The sequence below is a fragment of the Solea solea genome, chromosome 12 (assembly GCF_958295425.1).
Source record: "Solea solea chromosome 12, fSolSol10.1, whole genome shotgun sequence".
Lineage (NCBI taxonomy): Eukaryota > Metazoa > Chordata > Actinopteri > Pleuronectiformes > Soleidae > Solea > Solea solea.
In genome coordinates this window covers 7,429,980-7,452,541 of record NC_081145.1, presented here as the reverse complement: position 1 = coordinate 7,452,541, position 22,562 = coordinate 7,429,980, and the positions used below count along the sequence as shown (strand labels likewise).

Here is a 22,562-nt window from a genome sequence, read left to right as displayed (position 1 = left end):
ACAAGCTAATCAAGTGTATTTAACCAAACTACTGAACAGGTTCAAATTTGATGATTTATTATTAAAATCCAGACACAGTCAGTTTCAGCAATCACGTCGCACTCATTACATTGATCTTTCACAGATGTGCAGTATGCGATACTGAAGGTTAAGGTTTAAATTAGTACAACACGTGCCTTTTTCAGTTGATTTAAAAAAAGAAACCTCTCTCTATCCAAATTGATGTGGATGAAAATGTAGAGATGAGTTGTCTACAGTTCGCCGTGTTCACTTTTCTCTGTATGTTGTTGCATTTTCTCTGAGATGGTCTGAGTCAGGAGGATGAAGTGCTCCTTCTTCAGGTGCTGAGCAACGACCTGCTCCTTTAAACCAATGGCCAGGTACTTTTCTTCTGCTCCATACTTTGGCCAGTAGGCGAGGCCATTCCCATTTGGAGAACTATACAAGCGTGTGCAAACACATACACCAGTTATGAACAAGTTAGTTTCATCTCTGTGTGAATGAAAACTTACTGGATATTAAGACGTCGTTCCTACCCCGTGCGAGCAAAGTTGCCCCAGTAGCTCATCATGGTTTTGCTTAATTGTACCTCCTCTTCAGAGCATTTATCTGTAATGATGATTGTCTGGTTTAACACTTTTCAAACCACCACAAACTACTGAGCCGGCATGTTTTCTCTTGTTCTTACCAACTAGTGGGGAATACGTAGTTGTCAAGCAGCTTCCAAACACTATGAATACTTCATCACCATGGTCACTACGGACAAAGCTTGGTCTCAACTCCTGCAGGAATGAGGGAGGATGCTGGTACTCGTACAGGTATACAGGGACGCCTGCATCTGGTAGCAGATAAATGGGTGTCATACAGTACATGTTGTTAATGACAATGGATATTAAAGGCAGGTTTTTAAATCGACCTAACACAGTCTTAAATTACCTCTATGGGCATTAGCAGTCTTAATCGCTGGTATAGTAAACATCATATCCCCAACCATCTCAGTGAATCCATTTCTATTTTTCACACGATCTTCACCACTTCCAGTATATTCCTTTACTATCAGATCTCTGAAGTTTGCGTCTTTGGGCTTGAGAAAAAACAGATACAACGTCTGAGCAAGTTTAACTATGAAAAACATAAAGATGTAATAGTGTAATGTCAGGCAGTTTCTGTCTTACATCAGGATAAAACGTGGACAATACGTTGATGAAATGCTCTTGATCAATCCCCTCTGTCCAGTTCGGTGGAGCAAATAACTGAGAAAAAAAAAGAATGTAGTGATTATCAGTTTCTTCAGTGCAAATGTTTTAATAAAAATCCAGTTTGCTGCACTAACCTGGCCGAGCATCCAGCCTACTTCATCATTATTAACACCAGTCATGAACGGTACAGAGAGAAGTTCACGTTGAGTGAGAAGGTCATCCACACTTTTTGTCAGTAAGTGTCCATCCATAGTTATGGAAACTCTCAATGTTACATCCTGAGAGTGAAGACAGCAACATAAAAATACAGTTGTTTCATGGAAATCTTGCAGCGTCATTGCAATCTTAAATTCAACTAGTCTCAAGTCAGACTTCATCAGTTGAATAAAAGTATTTCACCTCCAACAAAGGCAAAATAGAATCCAAATCAAGGTTCCTCATGCAGCTGGCCATCTTCTCTGTGCTCTCCAGGCTACAGCCAGAAGTGTTTGCCACCGTCTGAGAAAAAATGACAACTTACAAATTGTGTTTTGTGTTTTAAATTGTGATGTGAAAGCATTTCATGTCAGCACTGCTTTCTAGTCTCTTTATCCCTCCAAACCCTCCAGCAGAACAAAGACTGCTCCAGTGAGTTTATGTGGACTATTTTCACCTTTATAATGTTTATGGATTCCTGAGTTCAATCCTTGATTACGAGGGAAATGAAATACAGACAATAATGTATTCATGATTAGTCTATGTTGACAAATAACATTTTCTTCTTTCATATTTTCTATACAAAAATCATTCTCCATTTAGATTCTGACTGTGATCAAAAACACAATTGGGAAGTTCTACTGAATGTCCAGGTCACGCTTTAGATCAACTGAGGATACATTTGTTAATGTGTCCCAAGAACGGATTTGTATTCACTCAAGCGAAATAATGTGACCAGATGTTTTACAAAACCACCTCTGAATGTGTTTTTTTAAATATATTTTAAGACCAGATCTGAACCAGGTCATTGAGCACTAACCTGCATTGTTGGCAGAGGGTCATGAACAAAAAGAATATCCATTGCAGCAGTGCCACTCTCAGCAATGGCACGGTGGAGCAGGCCATCACTCAATGGTGAGAGAAGCTGTTGATGAGAGCAACAGAAGAAATGAGGTTCTGGGAACTCTGCAGTGACATAAAGTAACTGTGTGATGAACAGTGCAAAAACAGTGTCTCTGCAAATAAGACGCTTGCCAGGAGAGACACGCTCACTCCACCAGCAGACTCCCCAAATATGGTCACCAAATCTGGGTCTCCACCAAAGTTTTGAATGTGCTCCTGAATCCACCTCAGAGCTTGTACTTGGTCCAACAATCCATAGTTCCCAGACATGTGCTCATCTCCAGTGCTGGGTCAGTAACATACAGGGACAATCAAACAGACTACATTACCATCAGCTCTTACATGTGACACAGTGTTGAATGTTCATTCAGGTGTAGCCCACAAGCAGCAGAAAGTCATTCTTGCATGTTTGTTGTGACCGTGGCTAATTGTTATTAACAGTTTTACCTGAGGAAGCCCAGGACTCCCAACCTGTACTGTATTAAAACCACAACTACATCCTGGTAAGCAGCCAGGGCAGAGCCATCATACATTGAGGCTGATCCCAGACTGAAACCACCACCGTGGATCCAAACCATGACCTGAGAAGGTAAAGAAACAGTCTTCTTAAAAGCAACTAACTGTGGTCACCCCATCAGAAATTCGATCAAACAAAGATTAACCTGACTATATCCAACGACTGTCTGCTGCCAAAATTGGGTATGATTATTCAAACATCACCGCAAATCTGTAACAATGAGTTCTTACTGGAAGCTTAGCATCTGGAGCTCTGTTTGCGGGAGTGTAGATGTTGAGGTAAAGGCAGTCTTCTGAAACATCTGGTATATCTTTGAGAAACCCACCAAGAGCTTTCACCAGATCTAGAAAATACACTTTGTTCTGAATACACCTGAAAAAGGAAATGTTTTTATAACTGAGTCAAGACAAGTTTCCTACATGTGTTGTATTCAAAAGCTTACGCATATGGATCTTTCGTACATGAGCGGTTGCTTGGTGGCATCTCTCACTCCTTCCCAACCCTCCACAGGCTGAGGTGCAGCCAGTCTCAGAGCAGGGCCTACAGGCGGCTTGGCAAATGGGACACCCAGGTAGGCATGGACTCCTGTTTCTTTCCCCTTCACACTCACATACTGACCTCTCAGACTTCCGAGCTTTGTGTGGACTTCAGCTGCTGTCGGGATATTAGGACCAAGTGAGAACCACAATGGATGTTCACTAGATAACAAAATATAGTAACTGACTAATAGTGGTGCAATGTTTATGATTGATTTAGTGGATGAGCAGTGCATTCATCTAAAAACATTCTGGTTCTTTCAGTGTTGGATTCCAGGAATCAGTTACCCAAATAAAAACTAAAACCCAAATTCTAAATAAAAAAATAAAAAATACAGTACAGTGTATATACAGTACAGCCACATTATTCATTTTGAGAAAGGGGTTTAAGGCTGCTACAATAGGGTATCAAAGGGTCCCATCTTTTACACAAACAGTTTCTTTCATGTTCCATTTTTCCTCTATTTGGTAGATTTTCAAACAACTCTTCTTGCCAATAATAGATTGTCCTTATCAAGCCGTTTCTAAAACTCTTTAAATCTCCCTCCAACATGGTCTACAATAGCTCCAATAGTCCAAAAACATGCAGATGTTAATTAGACACTCTAAATTGACCACAGATGTGAGTGTGAGAGTAGATGGTTGTTTGTCTCTGTATCTTTGACCTGTCCAGGGTGTACCATGCCGTGTGAGTCACACACTGAGAGCTGTGAACCCGAGGAAAGCTGTGGGACCTGAGAGCATCTCAGGATAGATACTGCAGACCTGGGTCCTTTCTTCATTTTGATTTGATTTGAAGAAGAATTTCCTACTAAATAATTAATATTTAAAGAAAAAGTAGAATATATATGCACTGTACATAATCTTTTACTAACTGTTGTTCATCATCATTCACCTTTGAAAACTGATATCAGCATCATCTTGTGTGCTTGTTTAAAGGAAATTGGAAAAAAAAATATCACAACTGATTCATAACTATCCTGACTAAATTTATTTTGACTGTTATATAAACAAATCTGCTCCTAGCGCTTCTGCCTATGCAGCAACAAGACCACGGAACAAGGGCCTTTCAGCATGGAGTTTTCATGTTCTCCCCATGTGTGCGTGGGTTTTCTCCAGGTTCTCCGGTTCCCTCCCACAGTCCAAAAACATGCAGAGGTCAATCGGACACTCTAAAATGCACGTGGTGTGAGTATGAGAGTGAATGGTTGTTTGTCTCCGTGTGGCCCTGTGATGGACTGGTGACCTGTTCAGGGTGGCCCCTATGTCAGCTGGGATTGGCACCAGCAGCCCTGTGACAGGTCTCTCTTGAAAATGAGACCCAGTGTCTCAATGGGATAACCTGTATTAATAAAGGTTAAATTAAAAAGTAATAATAACCCCCATGTGGAGGACAAAGCGGTAGAAGATGAATGAATGATTGAACTGTATTGTCCACAATGAGGTAATGTGCCTTTAGCAGCACATGCAGATGTTAATTGGACATGCTAAATTGACCATAGATGTGAGTGTGAGAGTGGATGTGCCTTTAGCAGCACATACAAAAAAGAAATAAACAAACACAACATAAATCAAAAAAACAACCAAAAACATTTTTTTTAAAAGGCAAAAGACATACATGTCAGTTAAACTACAGGCAATTAAATTCAGTTTAACAAGTTCATAATTGAACTCATATTTAACAATAATTTGCACATGGTACTAAAGATAAATGAGGTAAAACAACATGACTAATAACAGTAAAATGCCAAAAAAGTAAAAACAACGATGGGGCGGAGATTTCTGGTACTTTTAACATTGTTGATGCAATAAAAATGACAAATGTGAAAGAATAAAAGATAATAAGGAATTGTCCTGACACAATAAGTTAAAAAATAAACAAATAAACAAATAAACAAATAAAAGATTAATAGTACATGGGTACAACAATAACTAACAGGGTGTACTTTTATATACAGTGCCTTGTGAAAGTATCCGGCCCCCTTGAACTTTTCAACCTTTTGCCACATTTGAGGCTTCAAACATAAAGATATAAAATTGAATTTTTTTGTCAAGAATCAACAACAAGTGGGACACAATTGTGAAGTGGAACCAAATGTATTGGATAATTTAAACTTTTTTAACAAATAAAAAACTGAAAAGTGGGGCGTGCAATATTATTCGGCCCCCTTGCGTTAATACTTTGTAGCGCCACCTTTTGCTGCAATTACAGCTGCAAGTTGCTTGGGATATGTCTCTATCAGTTTTGCACATCGAGAGACTGGAATTCTTGCCCATTCTTCCTTGCAAAACAGCTCGAGCTCAGTGAGGTTGGATGGAGAGCGTTTGTGAACAGCAGTCTTCAGCTCTTTCCACAGATTCTCGATTGGATTCAGGTCTGGACTTTGACTGGGCCATTCTAACACCTGGATACGTTTATTTGTGAACCATTCCATTGTAGATTTGGCTTTATGTTTAGGATCATTGTCCTGTTGGAAGATAAATCTCCGTCCCAGTCTCAGGTCTTTTGCAGACTCCAACAGGTTTTCTTCCAGAATTGTCCTGTATTTGGCTCCATCCATCTTCCCATCAATTTTAACCATCTTCCCTGTCCCTGCTGAAGAAAAGCAGGCCCAAACCATGATGCTGCCGCCACCATGTTTGACAGTGGGGATGGTGTGTTCAGGGTGATGAGCTGTGTTGCATTTACGCCAAACATATCGTTTTGCATTGTGGCCAAAAGTTCAATTTTGGTTTCATCTGACCAGAGCACCTTCTTCCACATGTTTGGTGTGTCTCCCAGGTGGCTTGTGGCAAACATTGAACGAGACTTTTTATGGATTTCTTTGAGAAATGGCTTTCTTCTTGCCACTCTTCCATAAAGGCCAGATTTGTGCAGTGTACGACTGATTGTTGTCCTATGGACAGACTCTCCCACCTCAGCTGTAGATCTCTGCAGTTCATCCAGAGTGATCATGGGCCTCTTGGCTGCATCTCTGATCAGTCTTCTCCTTGTTCGAGATGAAAGTTTGGAGGGACGGCCGGGTCTTGGTAGATTTGCAGTGGTCTGATACTCCTTCCATTTTAATATGATTGCTTGCACAGTGCTCCTTGCAATGTTTAAAGCTTGGAAAATCTTTTTGTATCCAAATCCAGCTTTAAACTTCTCCACAACAGTATCTCGGACCTGCCTGGTGTGTTCCTTGGTCTTCATGATGCTCTCTGCGCTTTAAACAGAATCCTGAGACTATCACAGAGCAGGTGCATTTATACAGAGACCTGATTACACACAGGTGGATTCTATTTATCATCATCAGTCATTTAGGACAACATTGGATAATTCAGAGATCCTCACTGAACTTCTGGAGTGAGTTTGCTGCACTGAAAGTAAAGGGGCCGAATAATATTGCACGCCCCACTTTTCAGTTTTTTATTTGTTAAAAAAGTATAAATTATCCAATGAATTTGGTTCCACTTCACAATTGTGTCCCACTTGTTGTTGATTCTTGACAAAAAATTTCAATTTTATATCTTTATGTTTGAAGCCTCAAATGTGGCAAAAGGTTGAAAAGTTCAAGGGGGCCGGATACTTTCACAAGGCACTGTATAGGTCGTATGCAGGAATTACGACCTATGTTTACGTTTTCAAAACATGCGCCCCTAGCGGTTGTATATATAACAGCCACCACTTCCGCCTTAGACGCCGTATCTAGTGGCTTCGCTGATGTCGGCACCGGCAGTCGGCTCAGTAGCCAGAGCGCTGCGCCGGAGTACGGTCGACAATGGTTCGGTCCCTAACTATACCACGTTTTTTATTTTTACTACCTAACCCTGTCTTTTTGCCCTAACCCTACCCTCAGTAACATCTGTGCATATTCGAGTTGGAAAATACTACCTTTACGTCGCATTCAGGGGTTTGAAAAAAAAACGACCCACAGTCACGTTTTCAGAAAACGACCTATATGTACGTTTTCAGGGGTTGAAAAAACGAACTATATGTACGTTTCAGTTGGAGGACAGGTTGTTTGGTTACCTAACCGAGGCAGTTGCACAATGCAACTCTGCTTGCAACTCTTGTGGCTGGACAACAAGCTGGACTGGACAAGCAACTCAAGGCATCTGTACAAGAAGGCCCAGAGCAGGTTGTACTTCCTGAGGAGGCTACGATCTTTTAACATCTGCAAGAAGCTCCTGTGGATGTTCTACCAGTCTGTGGTTGCCAGTGTTCTCTCCTACGCTGTGGTGTGCTGGGGCGGGAGCACAACTAAGGCAGACTTCCACAGACTGATAAAACTCATCAGGCGGGCCGGCTCTGTGGTAGGAATGAGGCTGGACCCTCTGGTGACAGTGGCAGAGAGAAAAACTGTGGACAAACTGCTGAGCATCCTGGACAATGCCAGCCACCCTCTGCACACTGTCATCAGCAGCCAGAGGAGCCACAGAAGCCTCAGCAACAGGCTGCTCCTCCCAAAGAACAGGACCAACAGGCTGGGGGACTCGTTTGTCCCCCGGGCCATCAAACTGTACAACTCCTCACTGGGGGGGAGGAGGGCAAACAAAACAAACAGAACGAACTAAACAAACAACTGTCCATAATCACAACTCACTGAAATGTGCAATAACCACAACAATAACAACATAATAACATGTGCAATAAAACCTTAAAGACATGTGCAATAAAACCCTGGGCAATACGGGGTAACTGTAGGTGTGTGTATGTATATGTATGTGCATATATGTATATATGTGTGTATATGTATGTATGTATGTATATATATGTGTATATATATGTATGTATGTATGTGTGTATGTATATGTATATATATGTATATGTGTTGTTTGTATGTATGTATACATACATACATATATATATATAGCATGAGTCATTTACGTTCGTATTTTTATACTTTTTTAGATTTTTATTTTTATTTTTAGCTTATTTTATTCTATTCTATATTTTATGGTGTTTGGTACCTAGGGTGTGACTCTAATCTTAACAGTGCTGTGTGTTGATGTTGGAGCTGTTAATTTGCCCCGAGGGAACCTCCCAAAGGGATCAATAAAGTCGTCTGTCTGTCTGTCTTTCTGGCTGTCTGTTTTATCATTTGTTTGTTTGTTAGTTTACATTCCCTACATCACTGCATGCATACGGAGTATGTACAGGTCTGATAACTGCTGTAATTTCTGCAGAGTAAAGTGTCATTACAATGGAAATGTTACCTGAAACTAGAAGAACAGGTGTGTGGTGAAAGAAGAGGACAATGGGCTCACTATTTCTGGTCATTTTGGGTTATTTTTCTGGTCGTTAAAACTTAGTAGAGTGCATGGAAAATGATTGTTCACCTCTAAACAGTATGACCTGTAAGTGGGTGCAAGGTAACGTTGACAAAGGTGCAATAAAACACGAAGTGATGGTAGGTAGTTTTTCAGATTTAACAGCTCAAATACAACTAGTTTCTCACTTACCTTGTTGTTCTGCAGCAACAGCACACAGGCATAACATGGACACAAGAAAGAGAGCAGTTACTCTTGCACAAGACTCCATCTTCCCTCTGATCTTTGCACAGGCAAACAGGTAGCGCAGGCTGTGGAGTTTCTCTATATAACTGAGAAGGGTCTAGCGAGAAGGGTCTAGCTGCAGACCCGCAGACCACTCAACGAAACGCCCCTTTACTCAACGAAACGCCCCTTCACACTACACGACACTCTGATTGGCTCTCAAGAGACTGCGTCTGAAACGTGATGAAGTTTACGTTGACCGAGTATGAAGAGAGAACCCGAAAAAGTAACACGGGAAAAACACGGGAAAATGACGGAGGAAAAGGTAAGAATGGATAAAAAACACATTTTGATATTGAACACTGGATGAATAGTCATTATTTGTATCCATTAAATCAATTAAGTGCGGTTTATTAACCAGTAATGTCTGCATGCTGTAACGATAGCGATTGTAACAGCAAGCAAGACGCAGCGATTTTCTCCCTTTTTTTTTCTTTTTTTCCTTTTTTTCTTTTATTTATATGTACAGGTTATAACATTGACAATATAACATTGTCTCATTTTCAACCAAGAAACGTATAAGATAAACTATATGATCTCTATATATTAGTATTTATCTGTTTTTTAATCTTTAAATGACTCTGACAAGTTGCACACAGCTTTGCTCATTTGAAAACGTGTGACCTCAGTTCTACAATTGTTAAGATAAAAGATTTGATGATGAATAATATTTTTCATGTTTAGAAATTAGAAGTTCTGTTGAATCACAGTCAACAGTGTCATTTGATTTGATTTATTTCAGTTAGCCTGCATATATTTTAGGACAGGGAAAGTCTTAAAGGCAAATGCAGTCCAGTGTATTACTACTTGATTCTGGATTAAAAATGTTTCCATGTTAAAAATACAAAATACAATTTTAATTTACATTTTCTCTTATAGAGCAACACTACGTTCAGTGAAGGAGCAGACCCTGAGCTGAGGAGATGCGACTCGGACACTTATCAGTGTCTGATCTGCACAAAAAAGGGGAGCTATGCAAAGCTTGTGTCCCATCTGCAGGGACACCAAAGGTATCAAATATTTTTTCATTTAAACGCTGAAAGGCTTTAATTTCCCCATGAGCCTTATGTATTGTTAAATGTGATGTTATTTCTGTTTGTCCTGACCATGGATAACTGTGACCATCAAACTATTCAACTCATCCATTTGAGTATCAGAAACTCAAAATAAGTAAAGTAAAGTAAACTAATGCTGGAGCCATTTCATCTATGTGTACTGTACTTCATGTGTGTAGAATCTTAAGTCAATGTGTATTTTATTTTCACTCTTGTTGAGAATTTAGATATTGAGAAAAAGTTTCAAGATTCCTGCATTTTTATAGATGCCCCTGATAATAATGATTGTTCTCAGAAGTAATGTAACAATTTGCCTCTCAGACAGGCTTATCTGTATATCCATTTAGGGCAGTGATGTTACTGTGGCCAAACAAGTTGCCAGCCAGGATGACACCTCTTATCAGAGGAAGTGCAAATAATCAGGGAAAGAAAATGTCTTAATCAAAGTTCTTAATCACATGTATTCAGTGTTGCATATTATGTGTAATTTAATTTTAGGAAAGGGCCCAACGAGCCCAACAGAAGCGACGCGAGGCATGTTGTCTGTTAACCAGTGTAATCACAGAGGATCAGGGCATGCTGCAACACCTTAAAGTGAGTGACAATGGCATTTAGTGTGGTGTTTGTGTATTTGTATATGAATACCCAAACTAAAATCCTATACATTTTTTATAGAATATCATCACAGGCAACACGGTGTCCCCTTGGGCCAAGAAACAGGACAGGGTCATCCTTCTTTTTGAAGATGATGAACAAGTGGACAAAGTCATTGTGAGTTCATTGTGATCAAAGGCAAGAACGTACATGTAATGTGTACATTATGTCCCGGAGCAAAAACTTTGTCGACATCCGTTGTAAGCAATTCTAATTTAATGAAGCATCTCACAATGGCACACGCATCTACAAAGTTAGTTGCCAAAAACACAGATGATTGAGAGTTTGATTTATTTAATTAAGAATAAGACTACAGAGCTAAACACACTTTTTTGTTGTTTAAAAGTTTACTTTTGTTGTCTCAGGTTGAGAGTTTGATTTAATTTGCTGGAGTTAAATGCACTTTATATGGTGTAACTGTTTCTTACAAAGATAATACTTGAAGTGCAGGATAAACATCTTGCTGTCTGTCGATGTGCAATAAATATAGAAAGTTATGTACAAACATCTGTCTGTTCTACTCATTTCAACTGACTTGTGAAAACTACAAAAAAAATCCAAATTCTTTGACATATAGCAACTTTTTTTTAACAGTAACGCAAATAGTTACTTTCCCTGGTAACGAGTTACTTTTATTATAGAGTAATTCAGTTACTAACTCAGTTACTTTTTGGAACAAGTAGTGAGTAACTATAACTAATTACTTTTTTTAAGTAACGTTCCCAAAACTGCCTGAGACACATTGCAAAGCATATTCCTTCGCTCGATCCACAAGCATAAATTATGCTCTTATTAGGAAGAGCCATCATCAGAGCTCACAAGGTCCGAAGATAGATCAACGGCCCGCAAGATGCACACTACGCCCAAAAGTTGGATCTGGGATGGGTGATTGTCGGCAATGTGTGTATGGGAGATGCTCACAAACCAACTTTGGTTAGCTCTTACTACACAGACATACTGAGAAATGGAAGGCCCTCTATCTTCCAGCCATGCCCCAATGGTTTCATCGTGACACAGAGGCCCCCTCGATCGAGGACATGCTGTTCATGAATGTTATGGACAAAGAAGTTTACATGGATGAAGGGAACAGCTGGGTAGCACCTCTCCCCTTCAGAGCTCAGCGGTCACGTCCCCCTGATAACCGCACACAGGCATTCGAACGCCTCATGTCACTGCAACGGTCCTTCAGGAGAAAACCTGAAATGAAGGAACAATTCATCTCATTTATGAAAAACATCTTTCAGAACGGACATGCTGAGAAGGCTCCTCCACTGCGACCTGATGAAGAGTATTGGTACTTACCCTGCTTTGGCGTTTATCACCCAAAGAAGCCCTACATAAGGGTCGTCTTTGACTCTAGTGCGCAGCACAAAGGTGTGTCACTGAACCAAGTATTGTTGACAGGTCCAGACCTCAACAACACCCTGATAGGTGTCCTTCTTCGGTTCCGGAGAGAGGCAATCGCCTTCACTGTGGACATTCAGCAAATGTTTCATTGTTTCCTGGTACGCCCTGAGGATCGGAACTTTCTCAGGTTCCTTTGGTTTCAAGACAATGACCCCAACAAAGAGATTGTGGAGTTCCGAATGAATGTTCATGTCTTCGGTAATATTAAAATATTAAAATTTACTGCCTCAGGCGTGCAGCAGAGGAAGGCAAGGATGAGTATGGAGAGGATGCAAGGCAGTTTGTGGTCCGTGACTTCTACGTGGATGACGGGCTGAAATCTCTTCCAACACCAGAGGCGGCCATCAGCTTACTCAAGAGGACACAGGATATGTTGGCTTGTTCTAACCTTCGACTACACAAGCTGGCTTCAAACAGTAAGGATGTGATGGATGCTTTTCCGTGTGAAGACCGTGCCACTGACTTGAAGGATCTCGACCTTGCCTCTGAAAGTCTGCCCATGCAACGCAGCCTTGGGTTACACTGGGACTTAAACTCTTATCATGTCCAAAGTGAGAGGAAACCATTTACTCCTGGAGGAGTTCTGTCAACAGTGAACTCTCTCTATGATCCTCTTGGATTTGTGTCCCCTGTGAAAATTCAAGGGAAATCACTTCTTCGAGAGCTGACCGCAGACACATCAGAGTGGGATGCCCCCCTGCCTGTGGAGAAGGATAAGTTGTGGGACAACTGGAGAGATTCTCTGCATGAGCTACAGATCTTAAACATCCCTCGGCCTTACACGTCTGCATCGTTATCTGCAGCAAAGCACACAGAGCTCTGCGTCTTCTCAGATGCTTCAGAGAAGGGAATAGCTGCAGTCGCCTATTTGAGAACCATGGATGAGGAAGGATAGATCCATGTTGGTTTAGTCTAGAGCAAAGCCAAGCTCGCGCCACACCCAGAGCACACCATCCCAAGGTTGGAACTATGTGCAGCAGTTATGGCAGTGTATCTCGCAGAGGTAATCATCTCCGAAATTGACATCACATTTGATGCAGTCAACTACTACACCGACAGCAAGATTGTGCTTGGCTATCTCTACAATGAGAAAAGAAGATTCTACGTCTACGTCAGTAACCGTGTTCAGAGAATCCGACGGAGCACATCACCAAGTCAGTGGCGCTATGTGCATACTGAACACAATCCAGCAGATATCGCAACACGTGCAATTGCAAAATGTCTGAGAGAAACATTTGGTTCACTGGACCAAAATTCTTGTCACACCAAGCAGAAATGATACCGGCTCCAGAAACATTTGAAAGGCTGGAGCCAGGACTAGACCCTGAAATCCGTCCTTTCGTGACAACGCTCTTAACCACAGTGCTCGAACACCTCGGGTCTCAGCGTTTCACGCACTTCTCACGCTGGCGTTCCCTCATGAGAGCAGTTGGAGCCCTGATTCATGTTGTGCAATGTTTTAAAGATAGGAAGGACAAGGCCAGCGGTTTATGCAAAGGATGGCACCACTGTCACCTCCCACCAACCGTCGAGGTACTCAGACAAAGTACATCAGTCATCATCAAGACTGTGCAACATGAAGCGTATGACAAGGAGTTTAAGTGCCTGGCATCAGAAACCAACATTCCCAAGACCAGTCCACTTTGGTCTCTGGATCCTTTCATCGACACAGATGGATTTTTGAGAGTTGGAGGCTGTCTTTCTGAAGCAGATTTGGGACCCGATGAAAAGAGACCGTTCATCTTACCCGGACGCCACCACGTGGCCTCCCTCTTGGTGCATCACTTTCATGAGCAAACACAGCATCAGGGACGTCACCTCACCGAGGGGGCCATCAGATCAGCTGGATTTTGGATTGTTGGAGGGAAGAGATGTGTGAGCAAGGTGATATTCGTATGTGTCACTTGTCGAAAACTCAGAGGAAAGTGTGAGGTTCAAAAGATGTCAAATCTTCCCCAGGACAGACTCACCATGGAACCACCCTTCACAAACGTTGGCATGGATGTGTTTGGACCCTGGTCCGTGTCAGCACGACACACAAGAGGAGGCCACGCTGAGAGTAAACGATGGGCAGTCATTTTCACTTGCTTATGCATCAGAGCTATTCACATTGAAGTTATCGAGTCTCTCGACTCCTCAAGCTTCAGAAATGCATTTAGAAAATTTCTGGCGATCCGAGGACCTGTGAAGCAGATACGGTCTGACAGGGGGACTAATTTCATCGGAGCCTCCAAAGACTTGGGAATCCCCTCGAATGTGGACGAAAGGCCAGTTGAACAATTCCTTTCCGAACGTGGATGTGTCTGGACTTTCAACACTCCACACTCATCTCACATGGGGGGAATATGGGAGAGGATGATTGGCATCACACGGCGCATTCTGGATTCTATGCTACTTCAAATGGTGTCTTCCAAGCTGACACATGAAGTGTTGACGACCTTTCTAGCAGAGGTTACTGCTATCGTGAACAACCGCCCTCTGGTACCTGTCTCTACAGATCCTACGGATCCCTTCGTTCTCATGCCTGCTTCACTGCTGAACCAGAAATCAGGCCCTTGCCCTGCTCCCATTGCAAACTTTGGGGACAAAGACTGACTCAAGCAGCAATGGCGCAGAGTCCAAAGTTTGTCCAACACATTCTGGCAAAGGTGGCACCAGCAGTATCTCTCAACACTGCAGACTCGCAGAAAATGGATATCCGACGAGCCAAGTCTGAAAAAAGGAAGTGTGGTGCTTCTCAGAGATGATCAATGCAAGAGGAACGACTGGCCCCTTGGCATTATCACAGATGTGTAGCCCAGCAAGGATGGAAGGGTGCGGAAATTACAAGTGAAAGTTATCAAAAAGAATGGACCGAACTTCTACATTAGACCTGTCAACCAGATGGTTTTGTTGATTCGTCCGGATAACTGAAAATTGTGTGTTTTAGTTGTCGTGTCAAGTAGTGAAACCTCCAGGTTTCAGACGGGGAGTGTTCTGTTATCCCTGTGTAATTTAAGACAGTTATATGGTTAAATGTGGGAAACTTGTTGAAAAGAAGTCAGTTGCTGCCACTTACTGGCGACTGTGAGAGCTGCGTGAAGATGTGTCGTTCTTTGATGATGTCATCAGTGAGAGCCCTCAGCTGAATCAAGGCATGGTCAGAACTGCTGCATTTTGTTCTGCTCATGATAAAGTGGGTCTTTAACGGCATTGTCGGTGCGTATTCGCTTGGCAAGTGTTATTATTGTTGTCAGACAGTGTTGCTGAACATTAGACATTTATGTTATAGTTTGGAATTATACTGTAAAGTATGTTTAGCATAAGGCTATGCTCACAGCTAATATCCTGTCATGTGATACAGTGTGTTCATTGCTGCTGTTGTCTAGTGCTCATGAGGGCATTGTATTTTACTTTCAGTTTTACCCGACTTCATATGACCTCAATAAACAGCGTACAAGTTTCAACTCTCTTGTCACGTCGTCCTTTGAGATTTTATACATTGTCTTGCTAAATGTTGGCGACTAACGCATGTTTTCAGGATTTTTAACTGATCTACAAAACCGGACCATAACCTGGTCACAATTGGCTGAGACGCAATTGTCACCAGTGAGGAGTCGGACGCACATACATATCTATGGCTTACCATTTTTAACTGGTACTACTACCATATACTAGTGGATGACAGCACTCTACTACTCTGTGAGTTTCTCCCGAGTTTGAATGGTCAGAGTGTCGTCACTGGAAGAGTCATGAGTGCGACGTCAGACACAAGAGTCAAACAATAAACCTTGGTCTATTGACGCGGTGCAGATGTTCCTGTGTTGGTGGCTGAAGAGAGTGTGTCGCATATAAAATAACGTCACAGCAGTTTCGTGCAGCCGTGCTATGACCACCAGGTCCACGTTGAGGAGGTACTATGAATTAATGGAAAACGACATGCCTGATACCAAGCGGAGTAGTGCTTGAGTGCTTTTGAGTGATTTGCCTTTAAAGGGTGTTTGTTTATGCCATAACCTTGATTTTTTCTTCTTCTTAAGTTTAACCTAGTAAACTGCTCACATCAGATTTCAGGGAGCTTTCCAGCCTAAGGAATCTTCTCAGTAATAAAAATAAAAAATCTGAAAGTAATATTTTTGTCGAGTTCTTTTTCTAAGGTTTGTGCGTGTATCACATTGCTGCCATGCTCAAATAATCCCCTACTCTGATTATCGTGCCACAGTTGAACTTTGATAGTAGTCTTAACAGTTTCATCTTACACAACAGCCCTGTGATACAGAGAAGCCAACATGGTGGACAAGGTAATCAAGTGTATTTAACCAAACTACTGAACAGGTTCAAATTTGATGATTTATTATTAAAATCCAGACACAGTCAGTTTCAGCAATCACGTCGCACTCATTACATTGATCTTTCACAGATGTGCAGTATGCGATACTGAAGGTTAAGGTTTAAATTAGTACAACACGTGCCTTTTTCAGTTGATTTAAAAAAAGAAACCTCTCTCTATCCAAATTGATGTGGATGAAAATGTAGAGATGAGTTGTCTACAGTTCGCCGTGTTCACTTTTCTCTGTATGTTGTTGCATTTTCTCTGAGATGGTCTGAGTCAGGAAGATGAAGTGCTCTTTCTTCAGGTGCTGAGCAACGACCTGCTCCTTTAAACCAATGGCTAGGTACTTTTCTTCTGCTCCATACTTTGGCCAGTAGGTGAGGCCATTCCCATTTGGAGAACTATACAAGCGTGTGCAAACACATACACCAGTTATGAATAAGTTAGTTTCATCTCTGTGTGAATGAAAACTTACTTGATATTAAGAGGTCGTTCCTACCCCGTGTGAGCAAAGTTGCCCCAGTAGCTCATCACGGTTTTGCTTAATTGTACCTCCTCTTCAGAGCATTTATCTGTAATGATGATTGTCTGGTTTAACACTTTTCAAACCACCACAAACTACTGAGCCGGCATGTTTTCTCTTGTTCTTACCAACTAGTGGGGAATACGTAGTTGTCAAGCAGCTTCCAAACACTATGAATACTTCATCACCATGGTCACTACGGACAAAGCTTGGTCTCAACTCCTGCAGGAATGAGGGAGGATGCTGGTACTCGTACAGGTATACAGGGACGCCTGCATCTGGTAGCAGATAAATGGGTGTCATACAGTACATGTTGTTAATGACAATGGATATTAAAGGCAGGTTTTTAAATCGACCTAACACAGTCTTAAATTACCTCTATGGGCATTAGCAGTCTTAATCGCTGGTATAGTAAACATCATATCCCCAACCATCTCAGTGAATCCATTTCTATTTTTCACACGATCTTCACCACTTCCAGTATATTCCTTTACTATCAGATCTCTGAAGTTTGCGTCTTTGGGCTTGAGAAAAAACAGATACAACGTCTGAGCAAGTTTAACTATGAAAAACATAAAGATGTAATAGTGTAATGTCAGGCAGTTTCTGTCTTACATCAGGATAAAACATGGACAATACGTTGATGAAATGCTCTTGATCAATCCCCTCTGTCCAGTTCGGTGGAGCAAATATCTGAGAAAAAAAAAGAATGTAGTGATTATCAGTTTCTTCAGTGCAAATGTTTTAATAAAAATCCAGTTTGCTGCACTAACCTGGCCGAGCATCCAGCCTCCTTCATCATTATTAACACCAGTCATGAAAGGGACAGAGAGAAGTTCACGTTGAGTGAGAAGGTCATCCACACTTTTTGTCAGTAAGTGTCCATCCATAGTTATGGAAACTCTCAATGTTACATCCTGAGAGTGAAGACAGCAACATAAAAATACAGTTGTTTCATGGAAATCTTGCAGCGTCATTGCAATCTTAAATTCAACTAGTCTCAAGTCAGACTTCATCAGTTGAATAAAAGTATTTCACCTCCAACAAAGGCAAAATAGAATCCAAATCAAGGTTCCTCATGCAGCTGGCCAACTTCTCTGTGCTCTCCAGGCTGCAGCCAGAAGTGTTTGCCACCGTCTGAGAAAAAATGACAACTTACAAATTGTGTTTTGTGTTTTAAATTGTGATGTGAAAGCATTTCATGTCAGCACTGCTTTCTAGTCTCTTTATCCCTCCAAACCCTCCAGCAGAACAAAGACTGCTCTAGTGAGTTTATGTGGACTATTTTCACCTTCATAATGTTCATGGATTCCTGAGTTCAATCCTTGATTCCGAGGGAAATGAAATACAGACAATAATGTATTCATGATTAGTCTATGTTGACAAATAACATTTTCTTCTTTCATATTTTCTATACAAAAATCATTCTCCATTTAGATTCTGACTGTGATCAAAAACACAATTGGGAAGTTCTACTGAATGTCCAGGTCACGCTTTAGATCAACTGAGGATACATTTGTTAATGTGTCCCAAGAACGGATTTGTATTCACTCAAGCGAAATAATGTGACCAGATGTTTTACAAAACCACCTCTGAATGTGTTTTTTTAAATATATTTTAAGACCAGATCTGAACCAGGCCATTGAGCACTAACCTGCATTGTTGGCAGAGGGTCAGAAACTAAAAGAATATCCATTGCAGCAGTGCCACTCTCAGCAATGGCACGGTGGAGCAGGCCATCACTCAATGGTGAGAGAAGCTGTTGATGAGAGCAACAGAAGAAATTAGGTTCTGGGAACTCTGCAGTGACATAAAGTAACTGTGTGATGAACAGTGCAAAAACAGTGTCTCTGCAAATAAGACGCTTGCCAGGAGAGACACGCTCACTCCACCAGCAGACTCCCCAAATATGGTCACCAAATCTGGGTCTCCACCAAAGTTTTGAATGTGCTCCTGAATCCACCTCAGAGCTTGTACTTGGTCCAACAATCCATAGTTCCCAGACATGTGCTCATCTCCAGTGCTGGGTCAGTCACATACAGGGACAATCAAACAGACTACATTACCATCAGCTCTTACATGTGACAAAGTGTTGAATGTTCATTCAGGTGTAGCCCACAAGCAGCAGAAAGTCATTCTTGCATGTTTGTTGTGACAGTTTTACCTGAGGAAGCCCAGGACTCCCAACCTGTACTGTATTAAAACCACAACTACATCCTGGTAAGCAGCCAGGGCAGAGCCATCATACATTGAGGCTGATCCCAGACTGAAACCTCCACCGTGGATCCAGACCATGACCTGAGAAGGTAAAGAAACAGTCTTCTTAAAAGCAACTAACTGTTGTCACCCCATCAGAAATTCGATCAAACAAAGATTAACCTGACTATATCCAACGACTGTCTGCTGCCAAAATTGGGTATGATTATTCAAACATCACCGCAAATCTGTAACAATGAGTTCTTACTGGAAGCTTAGCATCTGGAGCTCTGTTTGCGGGAGTGTAGATGTTGAGGTAAAGGCAGTCTTCTGAAACATCTGGTATATCTTTGAGAAACCCACCAAGAGCTTTCACCAGTTCTAGAACATACGCTCTGTTCTGAATACACCTGAAAAAGGGAATGTTTTTATAACTGAGTCAAGACAATTTTCCTACATGTGTTGTATTCAAAAGCTTACGCATATGGATCTTTCGTACATGAGCGGTTGCTTGGTGGCATCTCTCACTCCTTCCCAACCCTCCACAGGCTGAGGTGCAGCCAGTCTCAGAGCAGGGCCTACAGGCGGCTTGGCAAATGGGACACCCAGGTAGGCATGGACTCCTGTTTCTTTCCCCTTCACACTCACATACTGACCTCTCAGGCGTCCGAGCTTTGTGTGGACTTCAGCTGCTGTCGGGATATTAGGACCAAGTGAGAACCACAATGGATGTTCACTAGATAACAAAATATAGTAACTGACTAATAGCGGTGCAATGTTTATGATTGATTTAGTGGATGAGCAGTGCATTCATCTAAAAACATTCTGGTTCTTTCAGTATTGGATTCCAGGAATCAGTTACCCAAATAAAAACTAAAACCCAAATTCTAAATAAAAAAATAAAAAATACAGTACAGTGTATATACAGTACAGCCACATTATTCATTTTGAGAAAGGGTTTTAAGGCTGCTACAATAGGGTATCAAAGGGTCCCATCTTTTACACAAACAGTTTCTTTCATGTTACATTTTTCCTCTATTTGGTAGATTTTCAAACAACTCTTCTTGCCAATAATAGATTGTCCTTATCAAGCCGTTTCTAAAACTCTTAAAATCTCCCTCCAACATGGTCTACAATAGCTCCAATAGTCCAAAAACATGCAGATGTTAATTAGACACTCTAAATTGACCACAGATGTGAGTGTGAGAGTAAATGGTTGTTTGTCTCTGTATCTTTGACCTGTCCAGGGTGTACCATGCCGTGTGAGTCACACACTGAGAGCTGTGAACCCGAGGAAAGCTGTGGGACCTGACAGCATCTCAGGATAGATACTGCAGACCTGGGTCCTTTCTTCATTTTGATTTGATTTGAAGAAGAATTTCCTACTAAATCATTAATATTTAAAGAAAAAGTAGAATATATATGCACTGTACATAATCTTTTACTAACTGTTGTTCATCATCATTCACCTTTGAAAACTGATATCAGCATCATCTTGTGTGCTTGTTTAAAGGACATTGGAAAAAAAAATATCACAACTGATTCATAACTATCCTGACTAAACTTATTTTGACTGTTATATAAACAAATCTGCTCCTAGCGCTTCTGCCTATGCAGCAACAAGACCACGGAACAAGGGCCTTTCAGCATGGAGTTTTCATGTTCTCCCCGTGTGTGCGTGGGTTTTCTCCAGGTTCTCCGGTTCCCTCCCACAGTCCAAAAACATGCAGAGGTCAATCGGACACCCTAAAATGCATGTAGGTGTGAGTATGAGAGTGAATGGTTGTTTGTCTCCGTGTGGCCCTGTGATGGACTGGTGACCTGTTCAGGGTGGCCCCTATGTCAGCTGGGATTGGCACCAGCAGCCCTGTGACAGGTCTCTCTTGAAAATGAGACCCAGTGTCTCAATGGGATAACCTGTATTAATAAAGGTTAAATTAAAAAGTAATAATAACCCCCATGTGGAGGACAAAGCGGTAGAAGATGAATGAATGATTAAACTGTATTGTCCACAATGAGGTAATGTGCCTTTAGCAGCACATGCAGATGTTAATTGGACATGCTAAATTGACAATAGATGTGAGTGTGAGAGTGGATGTGCCTTTAGCAGCACATAAAAAAAAAAAGAAATAAACAAACACAACATAAATCAAAAAAACAACCAAAAACATTTTTTTAAAAGGCAAAAGACAGACATTTCAGTTCAACTACAGGCATTTAAATTCAGTTTAACAAGTTCATAATTGAACTCATATTTAACAATAATTTGCACTTGGTACTAAAGATTAATGAGGTAAAACAACATGACTAATAACAGTAAAATGCCAAAAAAGTAAAAACAACGATGGGGCGGAGATGTCTGGTACTTTTAACATTGTTGATGCAATAAAAATGACAAATGTGAAACAATAAAAGATAATAAGGAATTGTCCTTACACAATAAGTAAAAAAACAAAAACAAATAAACAAATAAAAGATTAATAGTACATGGGTACAACAATAACTAACAGGGTGTACTTTTATACTGTTTGGTTGGGGACTGGTTCTCTTTCCAGTCTCCTGTAAAGTGTGTCTCTAATCTTAACAGTGCTGTGTGTTGATGTTGGAGCTGTTAATTTCCCCGAGGGAACCTCCCAAAGGGATCAATAAAGTCGTCTGTCTGTCTGTCTGTCTGTTTTATCATTTTTTTGTTTGTTAGTTTACATTCCTACATTACTGCATGCATACGGAGTATGTACAGGTCTGATAACTGCTGTAATTTCTGCAGAGTAAAGTGTCATTACAATGGAAATGTTACCTGAAACTGGAAGAACAGGTGTGTGGTGAAAGAAGAGGACAATGGGCTCACTATTTCTGGTCATTTTGGGTTATTTTTCTGGTCGTTAAAACTTAGTAGAGTGCATGGAAAATGATTGTTCACCTCTGAACAGTATGACCTGTAAGTGGGTGCAAGGTAACGTTGACAAAGGTGCAATAAAACACGAAGTGATGGTAGGTAGTTTTTCAGATTTAACAGCTCAAATACAACTAGTTTCTCACTTACCTTGTTGTTCTGCAGCAACAGCACACAGGCATAACATGGACACAAGAAAGAGAGCAGTTACTCTTGCACAAGAATCCATCTTCCCTCTGATCTTTGCACAGGCAAACAGGAAGCGCAGGCTGTGGAGTTTCTCTATATAACTTGGACCCTGAGCAGATCTGAAACTTGTAATGACGCGTGAGCGGGTGTTGCCGATGTAGGTATTAGGTCAACACAGGGAACACGAAGGACTCTGCAATTCAGTGAATACCAGCCACTTGAACCGTAGATGGTCACGCACCACAACGGAAAGAGAAACACGTCCCGTACGCTCACTGTTTCCTTCTTCTCACCACAAGTCAAAGTTAGATCTTCGATCTTCGTTTGCCGTTGGCCGATTTCCTTTTTCCCTCCGTCTGATAAATTAGAACAACAAATTATACAAGAATTAGCTAAATTAGACTTATAAAAGCATTAGATTTTTTTTTTCTAACGTTGGTTTGAC

General features: G+C 41.2%; 3 protein-coding genes and 1 long non-coding RNA gene across 6 annotated transcripts; 2 read left to right on the top strand and 2 right to left on the bottom strand.

The window, feature by feature from the left end:
* Positions 1-40: 40 nt before the first annotated feature.
* Positions 41-8,945, bottom strand: LOC131470363 (fatty acyl-CoA hydrolase precursor, medium chain-like). Of its 2 annotated transcripts, none has more exons than XM_058646135.1 (13): positions 8,796-8,945; positions 3,276-3,468; positions 3,045-3,186; positions 2,745-2,878; positions 2,430-2,583; positions 2,215-2,319; positions 1,599-1,697; positions 1,334-1,477; positions 1,176-1,253; positions 937-1,084; positions 689-838; positions 537-609; positions 41-438 (listed from the first exon to the last, which is right to left on the bottom strand). In XM_058646135.1, the coding sequence occupies exons 1-13, from the start codon at positions 8,872-8,874 to the stop codon at positions 252-254; spliced, it is 1,686 nt and encodes a 561-aa protein (XP_058502118.1). In that variant the 5' UTR covers positions 8,875-8,945; the 3' UTR covers positions 41-251. The 2 variants fall into 2 exon arrangements, with proteins under 2 accessions (XP_058502118.1, XP_058502119.1); XM_058646136.1 differs by having other exon boundaries at positions 3,276-3,465; positions 8,796-8,931.
* Positions 8,946-8,971: 26 nt separating this feature from the next.
* Positions 8,972-11,102, top strand: LOC131470364 (uncharacterized). Its single transcript, XR_009241883.1, has 4 exons — positions 8,972-9,153; positions 9,768-9,898; positions 10,442-10,537; positions 10,619-11,102. It is a non-coding gene; the product is annotated as an uncharacterized LOC131470364 (long non-coding RNA).
* Positions 11,103-12,986: 1,884 nt separating this feature from the next.
* Positions 12,987-15,118, top strand: LOC131469973 (uncharacterized). Its single transcript, XM_058645450.1, has 2 exons — positions 12,987-13,158; positions 13,470-15,118. Exons 1-2 carry the CDS (start codon positions 12,987-12,989, stop codon positions 14,597-14,599), a joined length of 1,302 nt encoding a protein of 433 aa, XP_058501433.1. The 3' UTR covers positions 14,600-15,118.
* A 1,201-nt stretch (positions 15,119-16,319) lies between these two features.
* On the bottom strand, positions 16,320-22,562 carry LOC131470362 (cocaine esterase-like). 2 transcript variants are annotated; one of them, XM_058646134.1, is made up of 13 exons: positions 22,079-22,562; positions 19,535-19,724; positions 19,304-19,445; positions 19,004-19,137; positions 18,709-18,862; positions 18,494-18,598; positions 17,878-17,976; positions 17,613-17,756; positions 17,455-17,532; positions 17,216-17,363; positions 16,968-17,117; positions 16,816-16,888; positions 16,320-16,717 (listed from the first exon to the last, which is right to left on the bottom strand). In XM_058646134.1, the coding sequence occupies exons 1-13, from the start codon at positions 22,155-22,157 to the stop codon at positions 16,531-16,533; spliced, it is 1,683 nt and encodes a 560-aa protein (XP_058502117.1). In that variant the 5' UTR covers positions 22,158-22,562; the 3' UTR covers positions 16,320-16,530. The 2 variants fall into 2 exon arrangements, with proteins under 2 accessions (XP_058502117.1, XP_058502116.1); XM_058646133.1 differs by having other exon boundaries at positions 19,535-19,727; positions 22,079-22,560.

What these genes read in the sequence shown, in the direction of transcription:
- LOC131470362 (XM_058646133.1), bottom strand. Translation starts at nt 22,157, where the DNA reads ATGGATTCTTGTGCAAGAGTAACTGCTCTCTTTCTTGTGTCCATGTTA. An exon ending in TGTCCATGTTTTATCCTGAT is followed by an intron (nt 17,364 to 17,454) that starts GTAAGACAGAAA and finishes TTTTTTCTCAAG; the next exon opens with CCCAAAGACGCAAACTTCAG. An exon ending in TACGTATTCCCCACTAGTTG is followed by an intron (nt 16,889 to 16,967) that starts GTAAGAACAAGA and finishes TCATCATTACAG; the next exon opens with ATAAATGCTCTGAAGAGGAG.
- LOC131470363 (XM_058646135.1), bottom strand. Translation starts at nt 8,874, where the DNA reads ATGGAGTCTTGTGCAAGAGTAACTGCTCTCTTTCTTGTGTCCATGTTA. An exon ending in GCCACCAAGCAACCGCTCAT is followed by an intron (nt 3,187 to 3,275) that starts GTACGAAAGATC and finishes TTCCTTTTTCAG; the next exon opens with GTGTATTCAGAACAAAGTGT. An exon ending in ACCCTCTGCCAACAATGCAG is followed by an intron (nt 1,698 to 2,214) that starts GTTAGTGCTCAA and finishes ATTTTTTCTCAG; the next exon opens with ACGGTGGCAAACACTTCTGG.
- LOC131469973 (XM_058645450.1), top strand. Translation starts at nt 12,987, where the DNA reads ATGGCAGTGTATCTCGCAGAGGTAATCATCTCCGAAATTGACATCACA. An exon ending in CCGACGGAGCACATCACCAA is followed by an intron (nt 13,159 to 13,469) that starts GTCAGTGGCGCT and finishes AATGTTTTAAAG; the next exon opens with ATAGGAAGGACAAGGCCAGC.